At 41.0% G+C, this 15,536-nt stretch overlaps 1 protein-coding gene across 1 annotated transcript; it reads left to right on the top strand.

Annotated features, from left to right (window-relative positions):
* The first annotated feature begins 1,202 nt into the window (after positions 1-1,202).
* COIL (coilin) lies at positions 1,203-14,669 on the top strand. Its single transcript, XM_029213216.1, has 7 exons — positions 1,203-1,464; positions 5,497-6,601; positions 6,725-6,811; positions 7,307-7,354; positions 9,235-9,304; positions 11,976-12,064; positions 13,714-14,669. Exons 1-7 carry the CDS (start codon positions 1,220-1,222, stop codon positions 13,822-13,824), a joined length of 1,755 nt encoding a protein of 584 aa, XP_029069049.1. The 5' UTR covers positions 1,203-1,219; the 3' UTR covers positions 13,825-14,669.
* The last annotated feature ends 867 nt before the right edge of the window (positions 14,670-15,536 follow it).

Here is a 15,536-nt window from a genome sequence, read left to right as displayed (position 1 = left end):
CTGAAGGAGTACTGAAAATAATTTTTAACGAACGATCTCTAGGTGATTTTAGCATGTAAGTTGGAAAGAGTTTTAAGGAATTGACTGATATAGCCAATAACATAAGTCCTTCCATTCTTATCTACTTACATAAATGAACATGTTTTCTCAGGACGTCACATCTATAAAAACAAAAAATAAGTCCAGAATTGATGGGGAGCCCTGTCTCATTTAGCAATATCCATTCACAGAGACTTGGACTAATTAAAAAAACCCACACAGACCTCCATTTATTTTATTAATAGATATGGTCCATGTCCATTTTATTTTCTCCGTTTAATAATTATGTAACAAAATGTGTGGCGTTTTATGCTATTTTGATCAATTGTGTACCTCTAATAATAGTAATAACTCAATCCAGAAGACCTAGAGCATTAGGCTCACAGGAAAATAAAACTTAAAAAAAAACTTTTTAAAACGTATCTACTGACTGCAAGGTATTAGCCACGTACTTAGTCCAGTGACCCTGGGGAAGTTACTTAACCTCTCTTAACTTTTTGTTTTTTTTTAATCTTCAAAATGGGAATAATAATAGCTTATAATTCATACCTTTGTAAGGAAAACTAAAGGAGTTAATATACTATGTGGAAGAAATGGAATGGAAATTCAAGTGATGTAAAACTTCTGATTCACTTACCTAAGAGTTAATAAGAGGACTATTTTTTATATTTTAAAATTTGCATGGTGGTAGGTATTAAACTGCCAAGGTATTTAAATTCCACTGAATACTTTGAAAAGAGTGATTAATGGTTTTATTTTAAAATGTCAATATTTACAATACATTAGGAATTACATCTTTTGCAACTCTGTATGATGAAACATTTTGTAAACTAGATGCATTGGGAGTTACGTTTTTGAAATTATTTTATGTATATGAGCAAATATCTTAGAAGAAGACCACAGCTGAGCAGTGCTTGTTTATCTAGAGAGTTGCCTAAATTCGGACCCTACGTAGGGCTCAGCGGGAAAGGAATAAAGGCATTTCGCTTATTCTCTTCCCTGGCCCTGTCTTGAGCGGACCTGAATCAATCCCGCTCCGCGTTCTCGTCATTCACAAAGCCTGGAGCAGCCGTTTGCCACCAAAAGGTGGCACCCGTGAACAGGCTCCAGGGGGCGGGCCCCGAGCACGCCTCTCGGCGGTCCCGTGGAGTCTCTAGGCTTCCGTTGCGCATCGAGCAAGATGGCAGCCTCCGAGACGGTTAGGCTACGCCTTCAATTTGATTACCCGCCGCCCGCCACCCCGCACTGCACGTCCTTCTGGCTTCTCATCGACTTGAACAGATGCCGAGTAGTCACGGATCTCATCAGTCTCATCCGCCAGCGCTTCGGCTTCAGTTCTGGGGCCCTCCTGGGCCTCTACTTGGAGGGGGGGCTCTTGCCCCCCGCCGAGAGCGCGCGCCTCGTACGAGACAACGACTGCCTCAGGTGCGCGGGCGGGATGGGGGCACGGCGGTGGGGCGCCGGGGACGAGCCTGCGCACGTCCGGGGGCGCCTCCGGCGTCTGAAGACCGCGTGTGGGTGTGGGTCCGGGTGAGGGTCGGGGTGAGCTGGGGGAGGGGGGCTGTCAAACTGCACTTCCGTGAACCCCGGAGATTCTGATTGGTCCAGTCAGGTTTGGGGCTCAGGAGTCTGCATTGTAACGAGCATCTTTCCCCGGGAAGCTTCTAATGCAGAAGGTTGGTGGACCACACTTGGAAAAACCCTGATCTTGGGTGTGGGCAGGGCCCGCGTTTCTTCCAGCCTTGACTTAGCAAGCGCTCACTTAGCCGGGCACTGTGTTAGGTGCGCGGGGTGCCGGGCGTGCCTGAGACCCGGCCTTCCCCTGGCAGTTCACAGGGTCAGGTGCCGGAGACCCAAGCAAACGGACCCAAAGTCATGTTTTCTTCACCGCTTGCAGCGTGTCCAATCTCAGAGCTCCTGCGATACCCGCTGGGACTGGTGGGCGTCATTCAGTGTCTCACCTGGGTTCACTTAAATAGGTGTTTGGAACCTTTTGGGTTGTGGATTGGGAAACAAAATAGTTTTAAATATGCTTTTAAAAGAAGTTTTAAAAGATGATACTGAGATGAGTATCAAGGAGCGGTTGTGGTGTAAATTGCTCACGTGTGGCTGATTTATCTCAATAAAATGGTGATTTCAGTTCGGATTCATATCTTGGACTGATTTATTCAGGGCTTCTTTTTAAAAGCTTCATCTACAGTGAAAAAAATTCTAGAGTTGTGAACCAGGCTACTTACTTCTGCTTGCCATTTGTTGCATGTTGAATATTCCTTTCCCCAGAGTATGTCAGATTCATAAGATTTCTTCAGGGCATCAGGGAATTTAACTTGGAACAACTGCTACATCTTTGAGCATAAATGGAGTAAATCAGGAACACTGATTTACTAATAATGTTTAGCTGTTTCCAGTGACAATTTGGAATAATCCAAGTTTCAGAAAGAGGTCTTTTTCCTTTTTATTCACTGTGAAATAGATCTCCATTCTCTCTGCAATTCAGGGACTATTTAAATATTGCAGTTGTAAGGACTGCATCCTCTTCTGTTAAGTTTACTTTCTGATCTATCTCCTGTCTAATGAATTAATAACTTGCTGATGGCTAACTGCAGTTATACTTCATTTAATGAATCGTCTGGAAATTAGACTCTTTATAATGAAGTCAACAGTGTCAAAAGCAAACCATGAAAGCTGTTATGGGAAATAAATACAGCACAATGGCAGGCAGAATTCCTCCTAAACACCAGAATGCACGATTGCATATGGCAAGAAATACCTCTGCAGCTAGCTTCAGTGGTAAATGGGGCAGACCTTAGGAAAAAGTTGAATTTGGAAAAGTTTTGTATGTTTTCGTGGTTTCATGTCCATAGTCATTCTCTGTCTTCCCCTGACAGACTCACTTTTCTTCAGAGCTACAGAAGAAAACAGTTTCTTTTCTCAAAGGTACCCAGTATTGTTGGAGTAGACCAAAATAACTAGTTTTGTGCTTCTGTATATTATGTTCTTGTGTCATGTGGAGTGGATAATTATCTGACTGGATAATCATACCAGGTTTTGCTGCTAAGTGCAGAAGATGGTTGAAAAGAAGAGATCATCGTGGAACACAAATGGTCAGCGAATTTCACAGTACCTTGAAGGTTGGATAGCCTCGTACAGTTGTGGAGGCAAAAGCTACCCTGACTTGGTGAAGGGATGAGTTTGACCAGCAGAAGAATTCTGTTGGGATTGCCAGGAGTGCTGAGAGAGCTCTCATGAGGAAAAGCGGAGCCTGGCTGTGGGAATCCTGAGAACTAGCCCTGGAGGCGCGAGCATCTCCACACTTGTGTGCCATGGCCACTTCCTCACAGCCCCTTCTTTTGAGCCCCCAGAATCTGACTTCCTCTGCCCCCAGGCTGCTAACGTGGAGCTCCTCAAGGCGGTCTCCATCTCCCCTGGGAGGAGGAAGTGCTCCCATTTGCCTGGAGCCCCATCCATCTGCTAGGGCTGCTCTAACAAAACACCACAGGCTTAAGCAACCGAAATTTCCCTCTCACAGTTCTGGAGGCTGGAAGTCCAAGGTTAAGTGTTGGCAAGTTTTGTTTCTTTTTGAGGCCTCTCTCCTTGGCTAGTAGGTGTCTCTCTTCTTACTGTGTCCTCACATGACCTTTTTTCTGTCCTCAGAAAAAGGCACGTGACCTGGTGTCTCTTTGTGTGTCCAGATTTTCTCTCTCATAAGGACACCAGTCGGATTGGATTAGGGCCCCGCTCTTAACGGCCTCATCTTAACTTGATTACCTCTTTAAAGGCCCTGTCTCTAAATACAGTCACATTTAGAGGTACTATGGGTTAGGGCTTCAGCATAAGAATTTTGAGGGGACACAGTACATCCCATAACACCCCCTGAAGAGAGCTTCACAGAGGCCTGGCTGCAGCACCTGGAGAGCGAGTGAGCTCTCCCTGTTGAAGAGTCATTCTGTGAGGAAACAGAATGCCTTCTCTCCTCTGTCACTTTTTTGACTCTGCGGCATTTAATACTGATTATTAAATGCTGAACATTAAAGATGAGCTCTCATTTCATGTTGCTGTGATTAGTGGCTCCTTGGATAGCCAGCCAAGCCCCTCTTGATATGTCTGTGAGGCCGGCAGTGGGAGTGAAGAAGACAGAGCATCTGAGCCAGGCTGAGGGCAGTTTGGCTTCCTGAAACCTCGGGAGCTGGGAAGCCCCAGCAGGCATTTTTAAGCACCCACTATGTGCTTGACATTGACGACACTCACTCAGCTCTCTGTCACTGGGCTGTGCCTATTAGAGTTAGCTGTTGCCGGTTCATGGAGGAACAGAATTCCTTTACTATAGTGAAATGATTTTGGATGAACTGTATATTAGAGTTCTCCAGAGAAACAGAAACAATAGGAGGTGATATAGATATAGACATAGCTATAGCTCTAGGTACAGAAATGAGATTTATTATAAGGACCTGACTCATGAGATTATGGAGACAGAGAAGTCCCAAGATCTGCAGTCGGCAAGCTGGAGACCTGGGAAAGCTGATGATAAAGTTCCGGCCCAAGTGCAAAGGCCAGGAAAGCAGATGGTGTGTTTCAGTCTGATTCCTAGTCTGAGGCAGAAGTTCTTCTGACGTCCCAGCTCAAAGACTGGCAGGCAGGGAAAGCGGATTCCCTCTTGCTCAGCCTTTTATTCCGTTCAGGCCTTCAGTGGGTTGGGTGAGGGCCATTCACACTGGGACCATCTGCTCACAAAGGCAGTCTATTTAGTGTACAAATTCAAATGTTAATCTGATCCTGAAACACCCTGACAGACATGCCCAGAACAATGTTTAACCAAATATCTGGTCACCCCAGGGCCTAGTCAAGTTGGCACATAAAATCAATAATCACCAAATGTTATGGAATTTTACGATGGCTGTCAGTACCCCAGAGAACATAAATTATAAATTGTTCGGTGTTTTCCTAAATTTAAGCAAAATAAAAATGAAATCTGAGTTTTAAAATAGTAGCTTACAGTTAAAAACAAAAATGGATAGTTAGCATTATCACCATTTAGCGTAGGCATATAATGTAGTGGAAAGATTGTGAACGTTGACGTTACACAAACAGGTTTGAATCCTATTTCTGTGGCATATTAGCTGTGGACCCTGGGCAGTTACTTGTCTGAACCGTAATTTTGTGATCTGTTTTAAAATGAAAGATACTTACTTCATGGTCGTGTTTAGATTAGAGAAAATCTATAGGAAATGTTTAGGATGCAGTAGTTGATCAATAAATAAAATTAGTCATTTGCAAGTTGACCGTAAGTGATGCCATATAGGCCATTTTGTTAAAAAGAGTCTTTTGTCCTTAAGCGATTTGACATTTTTTCATTGCCTGATGACAGTGACAGTTTGCAGTCCTCTTAGTATATAACTACATCCTGGAGACATGCTTATGAATTACTTACTAAAGCTTTCTCTCTTGTTCTTTTGATAGAGTTAAATTAGAAGAGAGAGGAGTTGCTGAGAGTCCTGTAACAGTTAACAATGGTGATAGTACTCGTTTATTATCTAGAAAAGCAAAGAAGCGGGCATTTAAGTTGGAGGAAGATGAAGAAACCGAACTAGATTACAAAAATTCAAAGAAACGTTGGAAGAGGCATGAGAACAATAACAGTGAGAAGACCTTGGATCTAGAACCAAAAGCTGTCACAGATCAGAGTGTGAGTAAAAAAAACAAGAGGAAAAAGAAAGCCACAAGTGGTGTAGTGGATGCTGATGGTGGAGAGACCGAAAGAAAATCACCAAAGAAAACGGAGAAATGTGAATATAAAAAGCAGGCAAAGACTCCCAAGTCTTCTAAAGCACAGGCAGTGAAAGAGTGGACCATCCTGAAGTACAGTCCTCCAAAAGGTCCTCCTGCTAGAAACAGCCTTGTGAAAGCCAAAAGAAAAGGTGGCCCAGGCATTCGTACAAAAGAGAGTCCCGACTCCTCCTCAGAGTCTGAGTCTCATCATGAATCAACCAGTGATGGTCTCAGCAATGTCATCTTGGAGGTCACACATTCCCCAGAGAAAATCTCGACTGAAGTATCAAAGGAAGGATCCTCTACGAAAACCACAACTGCGAACAAAGGGGCTGCAAATACTGGTTTTACCTCTACCCCCATCAAGGGCAAGACCTCCAGAACATCATCTTCTAGTTCAGACTCTAGTTCAGAGTCAGATGACCAATGTGTGACGTCAAAGAGTACCCCGGTGTGTACTGCAGATTTCTTAAAGACTGTAGGTCTCTTTGCAGGAAAACGTTGTCCAGGGCCATCCTCACAGGTTCCAAATGCTGCTGGATGGAAGCAGTCGGACTCAAATGGTGGCAGACAGGCCCTTGGTCCTCCTCCCAATGTGACTCTCCCCATCACTTTGGGAAGAGGTTGGAGTAGGGGAGAGGACCTTCTTTCTTGGAAGGGAGCGAGGGGTCGGGGTATGCGGGGCAGAGGTCGAGGACGAGGGCATGCTGTTCCCTGTGTTTTAAATAGAAATGCTGATTATCAGAAGCAACAGCAGTTGAATGAAATGGTGACGAACTCATCTACTGTTATCCAGGTAAGTATTATTTATTGTGAGTTTACCTCTTCCCCTTTCCTCACGTAGTGTTTCTGGAATTGATGTCATGGGTTCACAGTTTCTCACTAGTAACAAAATCACATGACTAATACTGTTTTTCAGAATCCCATAGAGACACACAAGAAGGACTACAGTCTCTTACCGCTTTTAGCAGCTGCCCCTCAAGTTGGAGAAAAGATTGCATTTAAGGTATATTTTTAAAAAACAGCAATAGTTACAACAAAAAAGATTATTCCCCCCTAAATAAACGTACTCATTAACGTGTCAGGTTACATTTATATTTAAATTTAATATAAATTATATTAATAAAATTTAATAAATTTATTAAACTACTTTATATTAAATCATATTTATAATAACTCTTCCTGGATCATATCTTTCGTGTTCTCTTGCCTAGCATGTAGTAGGTGCCTAGTAATTGTTTTCTGAATGAGTAGAAATGGCTCAGCCTGGTGTCTGGAACATAGCAAGTGCTCAATAAAAAAAGCCTCTACATATCACCCCAAAAGCCTCCGAAACCCCAAAAAAAACTTTCCTACTGGAACCCCTGTTTTGCCCCAGGCTCATGGTAGGGCTCCCAGAGAGGTGGAGTTGCACCCCAATACTGCGTGTTTTGTTTTCTCAGGAGTAGGGGAAAGGTGCCACAGGGCATGTGTATTTGTGAGTTTTTTTCTTCTTTTTTAGCTTTTGGAACTAACATCCGATTATTCTCCTGATGTTTCTGACTACAAGGTAAGTTTCTTTATTTTAAAGTAATCAAATGTCAGTATATTAAAGAAGCTAAAGTCATGTTTAATACTGCTAATATGGATAATACGGATTTTTATGGAGTAAATAATGTCATAAAGTAGAAAAAATATTTTCAAAATGTAAACTTTTTGATAGTATCACTTTGAAGTCTCCCAATGTTATTTTTCTTAATACTCGGGAAGAATATAGAATGAGAATGATGAATTTAATTTTTTTTTATTACTCATTTATTTCTAATCAGCTTAGATACACAAAGTTATTTGAGTACCCCTCTCCCATGATCCTAAACTTTGAAAGAGAAAAATAGATAGCTCTCAGCCAGAAAATTTGATTATTTTCAGCAGAGGAATCTACTTCATATATTTGTACATTACTACTGGTTATTATCATCTAATATGGTTTGTTTTGCTTTACCAGTTAACCACTGGTAATTCACAAATACTGTCCTTGGAATTTACTCACTTAATATTTGTAATGGACTTCATGTTGGCATGTGAACTTTATCACAGTTCAGTAAAAGTTTGACTCAATCAGTAATTACATGTTTCCTTCCCTTTCTCACGCATTCAAAATTTTGCTGAGAATCTTGTTAAAATGCATACTTTCTTATTTTGATGTGAGATTCAGAATGTAAGTCCATTTTTTTAAGGGAATAATTGATAACGTTAATATAGTGATACGGATAAGGTATAAGAAGATTTGATTCAATCTGAGTTGATCCCTAGGTAGCCTTTTAAAATCTTGGTAAGAATCTTTCTTCAAAAGCAGGCTAGAAGAAGAATCAGTTCATGAAGGGATTTGGTTGGTTAGTTCTGGGTAACTGGTGTTTTATCATCTAAGTCCCTTAATATAGGTGACCACATAACTTATATAAATCAGAACACTTGTGAGTGAAAAGGATGAATATTGTATTAATAATTATACTGAAAGGAAATGTAAAGGGACCTGTCTTGGGCAAACCAGGATGTTTTTTCACCCTGCCATAGATGACTAATTCAATTCTGTGGTACATGAGGAAATGGAGATAAACATGAATTGGTATGTCCCACAGCCTCTACCAATTGTTGATTCTAGATGATATTGATTTTTTTAAAACTCATATTAAATGGATGTTGGTCATTATAGTTATCATCTTGGTAAGCTATTTGCTTACTTTATTTCCCAGTGTTTTTAGAACTTTTTTGAAGTTGCTTTCAAAACCTTTCAAGGGTGAAAATCAGTATCACTTTTTTGCTTTGATGTCAAGTACTTTTATCCAGCTAGATCATTGGCTTTATTCATTAAGCTTGTCTTTAAAAGTCAAATCTACCTTCAGAGAATGTAGTCTCCTCAGCCTCTAACCTGTCTCATTTGTATCCGTGGAATTTTAATTTATGGAGGTGACTGAGTGATGACACAGAGAAGTCAGTGCTACTGAGAAAGGAATTTATTACTTACATTTCCCGAGAGAAGAGGGGGATGCCACACCAGGCAGGACCACAGGGGACAGCACCTGGTTGTGGCTGGGAGGCAGAAGCAGGAGGGAGGAGCTTTTATTGGGGTTTCCTTGGTGTAGGCAAGGCAGGGTGAGGGAGACAGCTTAGGATCAGCTAGTCTGAATAAGTAGCAGGCTGTTGGCTATAGGGGCTGTCCCTGTTTGGTACCTGCTCCTGGGATGATTGAGACCAGGGGAAATGCTGGCTTGGTATGTGGGAGTTTTATTTCAAATGCATGTTGATTTATTTAAAAACTTTTTTTGTTGAGATAAAACCCACATAACAAAACTCACTGTTTAACTGTTTTAAAGTGTGCAATTCAGTGGCTTTAGTATATTCATAATAGTTGACATGTTGATTTTTGACTTGAGCTTTTGTTTTTGAAAGGAAGGAAAAATATTAAGCCATAATCCGGAGACCCAGCAAGTAGATATAGAAATTCTTTCATCTTTACCTGGTGAGTGTTCTGGAAAAGAATTTGGCAATGTAGGCTCTTCACATCTGCACTGGTTTCTAAACAGCTTTCACACGCAGGCGCTGCTGTCTGCCTTGGCCCCCATGGCTGCCTGGCGCTCTGCATACCTCTGTCAGCACAGAGCGGCCGGGAGGGTGGGTGCTGCATTGCCACAAGTGGAGGTGCGTGTCTACTAAGAGTTGTTGGGTTTGTTCCCAGAGCTGTTAGGCGAGTTGTTCTTGTTACTGTAGTTATGTAGTTTCGTAAAATTACATAAATTGATGAAAATTGATGGCAAAAAAAATTATGTCTGTGAAACCGAAGTTGAATGCTGACTCAGGATTGTTACTGAAAAATTTGCTTTTGAATTATATGTGGTGGGTCAGCTATAAGAGATTGGGAGGAATTTGGTAAAAATCTGTGAAGATTCTACACTTACATTGTGTTGCTAGCTTTTGTATTCTTTTTTTTATTATTATTCATTCTTGCATCACTTTAAAAAAACCCTCAAAACTCAAAAATTGTGGAAATTACATATATACATTAAGGATATGATTTATAAAAGAAAGACAGCTCTAGTTGGTGGACTTATAAGACCTGCTAGCTCTGTTTCAAAAGACTGGCAAATGAACATACTTCTGTGTGTTAAGTCAAAATAAAATGTCTAAAGTGTAAGTGTATCCACACGCTCACACATTATTTTAAATGGTTCCCTGCTTTATCCCTGATTCACCCCACCCATTTTTGGTTCTGAAATCCTGGAATAAGAGGGCTTTTACTGTATATGGCTTAACTGGGGTTGTGTTTGCAGGGGTCCCCGGCCAGGGAGTAGAGGAGATCTCTTTTTCTTTAGCAGACTCTAAGGAATTTATTATTTTCTGTTCGTGTTTAAATAAGGTAGTGAGTAAAAGATTCAAAACTCCAGTACATAGAAATCATTCAAAAAGGTTTTTCAGAGAAACCCCTGGTCGGGGAACAAAGATCACACAAGCCGTGCAGTGCAGCCAGAAAACACACACACACACACACACGGACACACGCACACAGACACACACACACACACACACACACACACACACACACACACCTTCCACTGGTTTTCCAGCTTTCTTCTGATTAGGTTTCATTTGAAGAAATCCCTCTTCTTTGGAATGGTGGACAGGTTTGTCCATGATCAAATTTTGTGGACACAGCCTGATCACTTCTTGTCAGGTGATTGACAGTGATGACATCCAATTAGAACTTTCCTTTTTGGGAGCATCAAGAAACACTTCATCTGTTTTCTAGCAAAAGTACAGGTAGTCCTCACTTTGCATGGTTCTAATATACATGAATTTCAGTTACCATGATTTAGTTAAATAAAACCAGCTCCCCGGTGACATTGGTATGTTAACTGTTAAAAGTAACTGTATAGAGTACCGCTAGCTCTCCTGTCCACAAATCACTGCATAAATAACACATGGCCATATGATTAGTGACAAGTCACATCACTTCTTTCAAAGTCTTTTGGTGGTTGGTCACGTGCATCTGTTACTCAATTCCCATAACACAGCAAAGTGTGTAGTTGTGCTGCTTCCTTGTCTCTCAGTGATAAATCCACGTAACATAACACTTTACAAAAATGGATAATTGAAATAGGGAATTGGCCAACAAAGATGAAAGCACAGCAAAGAAACAAAAAGTGATAATGCTAAAAGTGACATCCAAATCGAGTTTAAGTGAAATCATAGAAGAAGTAGCTCACTGTGGGAATGTTGACATTGAGCTTTATGTGAGCTTCTTGACGTCAACGAGGAAAGTGGTTGTGATGAAAGGGATGAGGATGTCCTAGAAGTGACATCAGCAAAAACTTCGCAAAGCTGTGAAAAACTCTCAGAGCTATTTCATGACGTTAAAAGCTCAAAGAATAACAAACAGAGGAGTATGACAGTTATGTAAGGCGTAGAAAAGGTTCTCGCTGTGTACTGTGGTTACATGACAAGAAGGTGAGCACTGCTTAAAGTACCCTTGATAAGTTTCTTACAAAGACATAGAACACTTTAATTCTCAGTATTTCTGCTTTAAATTAGATCCGTGTACTACATAAATAGCAGTTGTAGTATTTTTTCATTTCCCTATACAGTAAAGGTTTTAAAGTTTTGACAAAAAATTTTAAAGATCATGGGACAATCATAAGTTTCCCCATGATTAAGATTGTTTTGCATGATTTCAGCCTGCATGGTCACTTTAACGGTCCCACCCTACCACGTAAGGTGAGGACTGCTGTATTACCAAGTAGTAAGCCTGTGTGATTTCTGAGGATACAGCAAGATATAAAAACTTGGCAGAACTCACATTACCTTCCCTTGTTGAAACATACCAGCTATTTTGGGGATTATCTTGTGGTTACACGTTCTTTTCCGGGATTACTAGTGGTAGCGGATCAAGCTCATTTCTTTTTGATGAAGGAAAGATTGTCACTGATCAGTAGCCGAGAAGCTCCCGTCTTTTGATGCGGGGTTTTCGAAGGCTCTCCCGTCACTGAGCACTCCATACTTTCATGTGTGTCGCCAGCCTCCACATCAATGGACAGTGTGTTTGTGGTTGTTTTTCTAATGATATGAATTCCCTGTAGAGGAACATTTCACTACTGGGAAATGACTTACTGTCTCTCCTTCCTACCGTCTGCTTTCAGCCGTGAAAGAACCTGGGAAGTTTGATCTGGTTTATCACAACGAAAATGGAGCTGAGGTAGTGGAGTACGCGGTGACGCAGGAGAAGAGGGTAGGCGCGCTTCTCTTCTTGGGATTTGCTTGGTCGTCCACGCTCTTGACTGGCCACTGGTGGCCTGGAAGGGGACACTGCAGCTTCCTGAACTGCCTGTGTTAAAATCATAAAGGATCTCAGCCTTGGGGGATCTCTGTCGTGCCTGCAGGGTGGCTGTGACGGTGCCAAGTGCCAAGTTAGGGTGCCATCTTGAACGTCAGAGAGCCTATAAGACAAGATGCACAAATAAATCTCATTTAAGAGTGTACAGTTGCATAAAATCAGTTTTGGGAGTTCCCTGGTGGCCTAGTGGTTAGGATTCTGGGCTTTCACTGCCATGGCCCTGGTTTAGTCCCTGGTCAGGGAACTGAGATCCCACAAGCCATGTGGCATGGCCAAAAATCAAAATCAAACCAAATCACAGTTTTATAAGGGTGTCAGTAGAAAAGAGTAGCATTTTAAAAACAAAAGTACACATAAATGTACAGCTTGGGCGATTTTCACCAATGAACATACCCCATGTAGTAACCAGCACCCAGATCAAGAAATAGCACATGAGCAGCCCCTCCAGAAATCTCCATCACGCCTCCTTGCACTTACTACCACCTCTCAAACGTTAACCATGATTCTGACTTACAACAGCACAGGTCATTTTGAAGAATGACGTGAAGTGATGAAGCTGTCTTTTGATTTTGTTTCGGTCCTTAAATTTCCATTTTAGGAAGTATATGGTTTAGAGCTTTGTAGGCAGCAGACTTGCAGAGTTGCTGGAACGGCTGCCTCATTAGAGTATGGTAGCATTAAAGTGAGTAGAATTTATAGTTAAGAAACCACTTCTTAAGGTGTTTATACTTGAAATGTTATGATAGTATTCTGAGTTTTAGTACTGCGGAGGCACGTTTTATCTGAAATGTGAATTTGTGGAAACCCTAAGCTGACTGTATGTTTTGCTTCGTCTTTGGGGTAGATGCCACTCAGGGATTTACTCCAAAAGCACATTTTTAGGGTCTGTGGTAGGCCCAGCAGATATTGCCCAGTCTCCTGTACTTCTTCATTTGCAATATATGCAGCCCCACTTTTTTGTTGAAATGTATTCTTGGAAACTACATTGGAAAATTAAACGTTGAAGGCTTTCCTCTTGGAGGCCTTACTAAACAGCAGCCTGAAGTAGGGCCTGTAATTACCTTTTTTGACACTAGGTGGCTCTCATTATTCATATGGCCAACGTTAGCTTTGCTTTCTCTTGGTAAAATGTGAAATACCTCCTATTTTTAGGCAGCACAGGAAAAGAACTACAGAGCTGCACAAAAGGGCATCAACAGTATAGTGATAACCTTCCTGGGCCACATCTGTCTCCCGGGAGGTCTGTGGGCTGCCTTTCCACAGAGGCTTGCTGGGCAAATCCTCCTGACCGCTTTGTAACCAGCTACCCTCCCCATACAGCCCCTGCTCTAAATCAAAGAAAGATGAAGTATGTTTACTGTAAAATTTAGCTGCATTCTAGGTAAACAAGACCTTCTACCCTAATTGAACTGAGTTTACTGGGACTCAAATTACTCCAGGTCTTCAAGCATTCTGCATAAATGGAAATTGACTTTTTAAATGACTAAAATTCATACGACCTCAAAATGAAGTCTCTAAACTGAATATTTTCTGGTTTTCCTCAGATCACCATTTTCTGGAGAGAATTAATTGATCCAAGACTGATTATCGAATCTCCAAGTAACACAAAGTGCGGAGCTTCCCTGAGTATGATCTCTCCACCTCATGGTTTATAAATGTCTTATTTGTGAAAGTGACTATAACTTGAACTTCTTTTTTTTTTTTTTAAAGAAAATTTGAGAGTTGTATGCATTTTTGGTTATCTTTACCGCATAGGAAAAAATCTACCTCATCATTTAAAATAACATGGGTGTTGCTTATTTAGACCTCTTTTTTTTCCGCAGGCTGAATTTTAGTAACAAAATTCAAAACATGACATTCTTCAGGCATTGTGTATAAAGCAGTATGTACGGTTTCTTCTCTTTTTTACTTTGTTTGACCATCAAGTAGCCATTGTCAGTAGGAGTTTATAATACCAAGTACAAAAAAGTGCTGCATTTCTTGTCTCAAGTAAGTTTTATTAAGTAATATTTTAAAACGTGAAAGCATGTTACTTGACTTAATTTTTTAACATTTAAGATGGTCCATTCAATATGGAACATCTTATACATTTCAAGTATTTTATACTTGTAATTGTCAAGAGTTAACCAGTAGTTGGGTTTATTGCAGGCAGTGAGTTAAGGAATCCTTTCATACTCTTTTCAACTTTCTTTAAAATGAAGGATTCTTAGGGCCTGTGGAGAGCAGTGGAAATAAGTATGTGTGCCTGGGGAAGAACTGGGGCTCCACTCGGGGGAGAGGATTTACTGTGGGCTCAGACCAGGGTTATCTTGCTTGTAGCAAGATCCCGAGCACCTGGCTGAGTGGGCTGGAGTTAGGATCGTGAACAGAAACTTCCTTTTCTGTTATTATTCAGCACAGAACTAAAAAGGCTAAAATATATAGTATGAAAATTGTTTTCTTTTCACAAAACATCAGATCCCTCCTTCAGCTTTGCAGATTTTAAATAAAATCATATTGAGCTAAACTTCCGTGCTGAGTCATCTTGTTCGGTTGAGTTTTGCAAATTGCTGTCTTGTTTTATAGTAGTGCAAAAGATTAAAAATTTCTGGAGCAAGGTTTGCCTTGACTAAAGACTCTGGTGTTGCAAGGTTTAGTCCAATGGAGTTTGTTAGATTTGGGAGCTATTGGACCAAAGGAGATGCTGTCCAGTTTTAATTTGCATGACATTGATGTGTATCAAAGTGTGTATTTATTGATTTGAGAGGTATGACTCCAGAAAGAGTGAGATTAACACGAATGATGGAATCTTGGCACTGGGTTTCTTGTGTAAGCATGCTTTCTTTCCGGGGTTTGGAGAACAAGACAAATAGTAAAGGCCAACAGGTGCATGAAAAAAAAATGCTCAACATCACTAATCTGGGAAATGCAAATCAAAACCACAGTGAGATATCACCTCACACCTGTTAGGATGGCTTTTATCAAAAAGACAAGAAATAACAATTGTTGGAAAGCATGTGCAGAAAAGGGAACCCCTGTGCACTATGGGTGGAAATGTAAATTGATACATCCACTATGGAAAACAGTATGGAGATTCCTCAAAAAATTAAAAGTAGAACTACCATATGATCCAGCAATTTCACTTGTGGGTATTTATCCAAAGAAAACAAAAACACTGACTCGAAGTCAGAAAGAGAAACAAGTACCGTATGCTAACACATACATATGGAATTTTGAAAAGCGGTACTGATGAACCTAGTGGCAGGGCAGGAATAAAGACACAGACGTAAAGAACAGACTTGAGGGCAAGGGGGCGGGGGAGGGGAAGCTGGGATGAAGTGAGAGAGTAGCATGGACGTGTATACACTACCGAATGTAAAATAGATAG

The sequence above is a fragment of the Monodon monoceros genome, unplaced genomic scaffold, assembly GCF_005190385.1.
Source record: "Monodon monoceros isolate NGI ecotype Baffin Bay Population unplaced genomic scaffold, NGI_Narwhal_1 Super_Scaffold_9, whole genome shotgun sequence".
NCBI classification, from domain to species: Eukaryota; Metazoa; Chordata; class Mammalia; order Artiodactyla; family Monodontidae; genus Monodon; species Monodon monoceros.
Note: the sequence above shows the minus strand (reverse complement) of the source record. Positions and strands in the feature narration are given on the sequence as shown.